The 5,669-nt window shown below is 39.2% G+C and overlaps 1 protein-coding gene across 1 annotated transcript; it reads right to left on the bottom strand.

Moving 5' to 3' along the window:
* Positions 1-255: 255 nt before the first annotated feature.
* On the bottom strand, positions 256-4,935 carry MEF22 (mitochondrial editing factor 22). The gene is made up of 2 exons (XM_059594683.2): positions 2,626-4,935; positions 256-698 (listed from the first exon to the last, which is right to left on the bottom strand). Exon 1 carries the CDS (start codon positions 4,896-4,898, stop codon positions 2,727-2,729), a length of 2,172 nt encoding a protein of 723 aa, XP_059450666.2. The 5' UTR covers positions 4,899-4,935; the 3' UTR covers positions 256-698; positions 2,626-2,726.
* Between the last annotated feature and the right edge of the window lie 734 nt (positions 4,936-5,669).

Below are 5,669 nucleotides of genomic sequence, written 5' to 3'. Positions count from 1 at the left end.
TTTTCTTTTAATTTCTATAGTTATGAGCTTCTTGTAATTTATGTTCAATTCACAAGTTTTGTTTATGTATAGTTCAGTCATCCAAAATATATATGACATGATCTAACAAAAACAATAAATGCATTCGCTTAGAAACATAATAAATGTGTTCTAGTTGATCACAACAAAATGATTGCAACTTAAATTCTTACAAATAATATTTGGTTCATGTATGTATAAATATACTGTAGTTTCATAGATATGTATGTTGGAAGTTTTACAATACAAAATTTAATTTACATTGTTTTACAACACAAAACTTTTACTTACAAACTTGATGTATTGGAGGAAATCAAACTTTTACTTACTGATTAGGAATTGGAAGAGGATATTTTAAGGATATTGTTGTTAACGAGTGCATAGATAGTATATGTATGCTTGTTCATTTTTTGGGAAGAAGGCAGTAGGGAATTCGCCTATAGATGAATCTTTTTTCGTGAGGGAGCATTCAACCTTTCTTTTGTTTTCATATTTTCTCAGTGCTCGCGGACACTTTCTTTCTATCCAGTAAATGATTCCGAATTGGATGAAGTGGAGCCAGCCTTAGGGGCCCTTGTCAAGTGTAAGACATTACATTAGAGCCAACTTTCAACAGGCGTTCTTCTTATCTTAAGTTAAGGGAGAGCAACTACCAGAAAGGCCCTTTTATCAGTCGTGCCCTGCAAGAAACATAAGCCATCCATCAATGACCATTACAATCGTCTCTCGGTGTCGATAATGCAGCCATGAGGACTAATCGTAATAGGGTGTTAAAAGTGGGTAATCTACTATTCCTCTCTGAGGCCTACGGCCCTATTTCTGCCATATTTGAGCAAGCCTCCTCGGAGAGTGAAGGATAAGATAGCTAAGCAGTTGCATAAGAATAAGGAGTTGCTAGCCGAGGTTGTAGAGGAAACTCCGGTGAAGGGGTGGAGGACTATTCCACGGTGGTGCTCGATTCGGTGAAGTTCGCTCCCATTGCGGAGTTGTCTTGTGGAGGTGACGAGAAAAGTCTTTTGTATCTTTTTTCATTCATTGAAGAGGAGAGGGAGCCCAAAAATGACGTTTCTACTCCAAAGATTAAGGGAAAGAGGGACCTCAAAAATTTGGAATGCTCTATTAATTTTGAGGCTAGAGGCCATGGATATAGAAGGGTCAATGGCAAGGTGGTGTAGGTTTGCCTTTTGTACTTAGGGTTTTTGTGGGTTTTGGGGCATCAGGCTTAGGATTCTTTGGTTTTTAAGGTTTGTATGGGGTCTTCTTTTTGTGGGTTTATGCGGGTTTTCCTATGTATACCTTCTGTGTACTTAGAGGCACATTGGGCTTTTTTTTTATATAAACAATATTACTTATCAAAAAGAAACATTGAGGACTAAGTAAGATTATCCTAACTTTAAAATAAAAATGTTTTGTGACTTAATGTATTCTTTTCTGGAAGATAGGATTAAGTCTTCACTATAGGCTCTAAATGAACACACATACTAACAGTGGGATGCTTAAGGCACCTGAATTTCCTCTGTGAGCATGTCTCTGAGGAGTAGCTGAGTCACATATTGATACACTCAAGAAGACTAGGATCAAGTGTATAAGCCATGAAGCACAGGCTTACAACTATGATATACATCAAGAACCAGTACATCATATGAACAATGTATTATCTGAAGGGTCATAGTTTCAAGACTAATTTGGGTGTGCACTAGTTTACCTATGAGTCAGAAACCAAACTACCAAGCTAATGATATGAGGACGGTGAGAGGATTTTATCCAAGTAGACCACTTCTAGTATTGGAAAATATGTAATAGGATGGAGAAATCGAATTCCCAGACTACATATCATTGCGACTGTCAGCATTGCAAGAAATGGCATCCATCAACTCATATTACACTATACATTTTATGCAAGCTCCAATGCCAATCAAGTTAACAAACAAATTAGGGGTTCTACCGCTAACAAACCATAAAATAATTCAATTATTTACAGCAGCAAAACATGCTCAAAACGAATAATATAACTTTACAATTATCATGTCAATGCATTCAAATGAATAATAACACATAATCTGTACACTAAAAAAAAATCCAGTAGCATAATTAATAAGAGAGTTACAACCATGGGTGATAGTTTTGTGGGGTTGACTCTTAAAAGAGTTTTCTTGGAGACAAGATAGTGAGAAATTACATATTCATTTAATATATTCACTTAATGATTTTCTCTCATACCATTGTCCACTTCTCTTCTAAGAACACTTGGGAACACTCAAGCTTCTCTTTTTTCAGTCTCTTAAGTTACTGAACCAAAACATGGCAGATTATACTGGTCATTGTTATTATTGATTTAGGCAAGATATGTCAATATATATTCACGTGTGTGTAACAAAAATTTCAATATATAACCTGAAATAACATCTAGTGGCTAAGACCTCTCTCAGTGACAAATTGGTATTTGATATTATTTTCCTTAATATAATTTAGCATGAAGTCTATCCTCCCCACCACTACTCCCGTGAGCAATTTTCTTTAGGGATTAGTGCCATTCATATATGCTAGAATTGTAAAGTCTACCCCTCAAAATGATTATGCACAAAAAAGTTACTTTCAACTCCATACCAAATTGAGGTGTAGCTGGTGGAATATTTGTTTGCTTCCTTGATCCGCATGAAGCTTCACTGAACCCAAGAAACTGTAACATGAACACCTAGCCTTCCCTCTCACCAATAATCTCCACAGGAACAGAATCCATCTTTGAAATGATGGAAACGAGTGACATCCCGAACAACTATCTCTCTGTTAACAAGCTTCGAAATAAATTTGGTCGCTGAATGACAATTTACACATGCCCGAAGATTCTTTGTTATTCTAAGCGTAGTTCCAGGAGGAGTGCTAATGAGCCCAAAGGCAATTGCTATCCTTTCGCTATGATTACAGATAGTCTCCTCTGTCTCTTCATAATTTAAATCATGAAGTACAGAGTCTGTATGTGGGACAAATCCTGCCTCCTTCAACCTCTTCTCCAGCCTCTCAAGCTCCCCAGAAATTTCCTTATGCCTTGGATGTGACTTGTCTCCCACAAGAAATGCCTGAAGCTTGCCATTGATCTCAATCAAACTATACCCAAGGTCCTTACTCAACCCTTTCTCCTTCATCAAAACGCGTACCTTTCCAACACAATCCCACAAAAGAGCTGAAGCATAGAGATTTGAAAGCTGCACATAATGCCCTGTATTATATGGGTCTAATGTGAAAAGCTGCTCTGCTGCATATTCTCCCAATGCCACATGGCGATAGATCTTGCATGCACTCAGAAGTGCTCCCCATACACTTATTCCTGGTTCAATAGGCATTTTCATGATGAAATCATAAGCTTGTTCCAAATGGCCTGAACGTCCAAGAAGATCAACCACACAAGCGTAATGTTGGTGGCGAGGCTCAATGCCATAATCTCTCATGCGGTGGAAAAGTTCCCATCCCTCTTCTAAAAGGCCTGAATGATTGCACGCCGTGAGGAGGCCAACAAAAGTGACATCGTTGGGGCATACCCCATGTTGCTTCATTGTGTAGTAAAGATCAATGGCTTCTCGGCCCCGACCATGCAATCCATATCCCACAATCATGGCACTCCACACAACCACATCCTTATCAACTGTTCTATCAAAAACAATACGAGCCAAATCTACGCTTCCACATTTTGCATACATATCAATAAGGGCTGTGTTGACAAAAACATCATTTCTATACTCACTCCTCATGGTATAATCATCCATCCATCTGGCTAATTCAAGGGACCCCACTTGGGCACAAGCTAAAATGGCAGATGTCATAGTTATAGAATCTATCCTTATCTTCTTAGAGATCATCTCACGGAATAGCCCTACAGCTTCCTCAGCGTAACCATTCTTTGCATAACCTGAAATCATGGCGTTCCACAGAGTCAAACTCGGTGTCCCCACCTGATCAAAAAACGATCTCGCAACTGTCACCTGCCCACATTTTGCATACATGGCAGTGAGTGAAATTAGCAAGTCTGGTTCATCTTCAAGACCCATCTTAATGACACAACCATGGACAGATTTCCCTTGTATTAAATCGTCAACATCAGTATACGCCTTTAGAACACTCACAAGAGCTATCCAATCTGGTTTCAGATTGCTCTGTCTCATTTGACTGAATATTCTCAACGCTTCCATCGGATCACCATTCTGGGCATACCCAGAAATGATGGAAGTCCACGAGACAACCGTTCTATCGCATAATCCATCAAACACAACCCTAGCCGGCCCAATCTGACCACATTTTGCATACAATGCAACAAGTGCATTCTGCACAAATACATCCGACTCAAACCCGTGTCTAAATATCTGCCCATGAACCCGGCAACCCATTCTAAGAGCCGGCAAGCCACAGCAAGCTTTGAGCATTGACGGAAAAGTAAAGCAATCCGGACTCACGCTTGCCACTTGCATCCTCAAATACAGTTCAATCACATCACCGAACATATTGTGCCTCGAATAACCCCTAATCATCGCATTCCACAAAAACACATCCGGGTCACGAAATTCGTCGAATATGTTACGCGCATAACGAATTTCTCCAAAAGCCACGCCCGCGTTGATCAACTTAGTTATCAATAACCTATCATCCTGCGATCCGGAGACCAGTAACTGTGCATGGATTTGATTCAAATGGTTCTTGTGCGTCGACTTATCGATGAGAGACGCGTAGAAGGAGTGGGGATCGAAGGCTTGTCTGGAAACAGGCGCGGGAAATTCAAATGGTGATACCGTTGCTGGCTTCAACGGTCGGATTTTGGTGGGAAGGGAATAGAGAGATGTTAAATTAGAAGGGTAACAGAGTTTCCTGGCAAGAGACACATTCACAGCCATGCGTGTTCTACCATCACTTTCAAACGCTCACACCTACACTGGAGTCTAATAAAAAGACGTTGTTTTGATTCTTTTGAAAAGGGATAATTTAAATATTAATCTAAAAATAATTAAGTTTATTAAATTTTATCAGCTTAAGATTTTTTCTATAAAAAAAAAAAAAATTAGCAGGAGGGATAATTTAAATTTAATGGTTAAATATCTTATTGCCCTTGTGGTTTACCTTCTTTATTTTTTGCTCTTTAAGGTTTACTTTTTTTCATATGACGTATCTGGTTTGTCTAAAAACGGAGTTGGTACTTCTGACAAAATTTCGTCTAAAATTTGACGAAACGCCATATTAGTACCAATAAGAAATTGACACGTGTCCCTATAATTATTTAAAAAAAAACATATTTAAATTAAAAACATTTAAAAAAAAAAAAGTAAAGTAAATTTTGGAGGTGGCTAGGAATGGGGATGGCTCGGCCACCCCCAATGAGCTAAATGGGGTGGCTGAAACCACCCCCAACCCCATTGGGGGTGGCTCGGACACCCCCATCCGACCGTGGGAGTGACCGAGCCCCCAAGGAAAATATTCAGTAGTTATAGTTAAAGGGTATTTTTGTTCTTAAAAAAGTGAAAAAACAAAAATACTCATCTACTATAACAAATTAGATATTCTCCAGTTTATTTTAACTGAAGAGGATCATATTCCCCAAACCAGCCATTTGGGGGTGACTCGGCCACCCCCAAGGAGCCAAAGGGGGTGGCCGAGGGTGTGGCTCGGCC

Source organism: Corylus avellana, chromosome 5, assembly GCF_965113065.1.
Source record: "Corylus avellana chromosome 5, dhCorAvel1.hap1.2, whole genome shotgun sequence".
Classification (NCBI taxonomy): Eukaryota; Viridiplantae; Streptophyta; class Magnoliopsida; order Fagales; family Betulaceae; genus Corylus; species Corylus avellana.
Note: the sequence above shows the minus strand (reverse complement) of the source record. Positions and strands in the feature narration are given on the sequence as shown.

What these genes read in the sequence shown, in the direction of transcription:
- MEF22 (XM_059594683.2), bottom strand. Translation starts at nt 4,898, where the DNA reads ATGGCTGTGAATGTGTCTCTTGCCAGGAAACTCTGTTACCCTTCTAAT.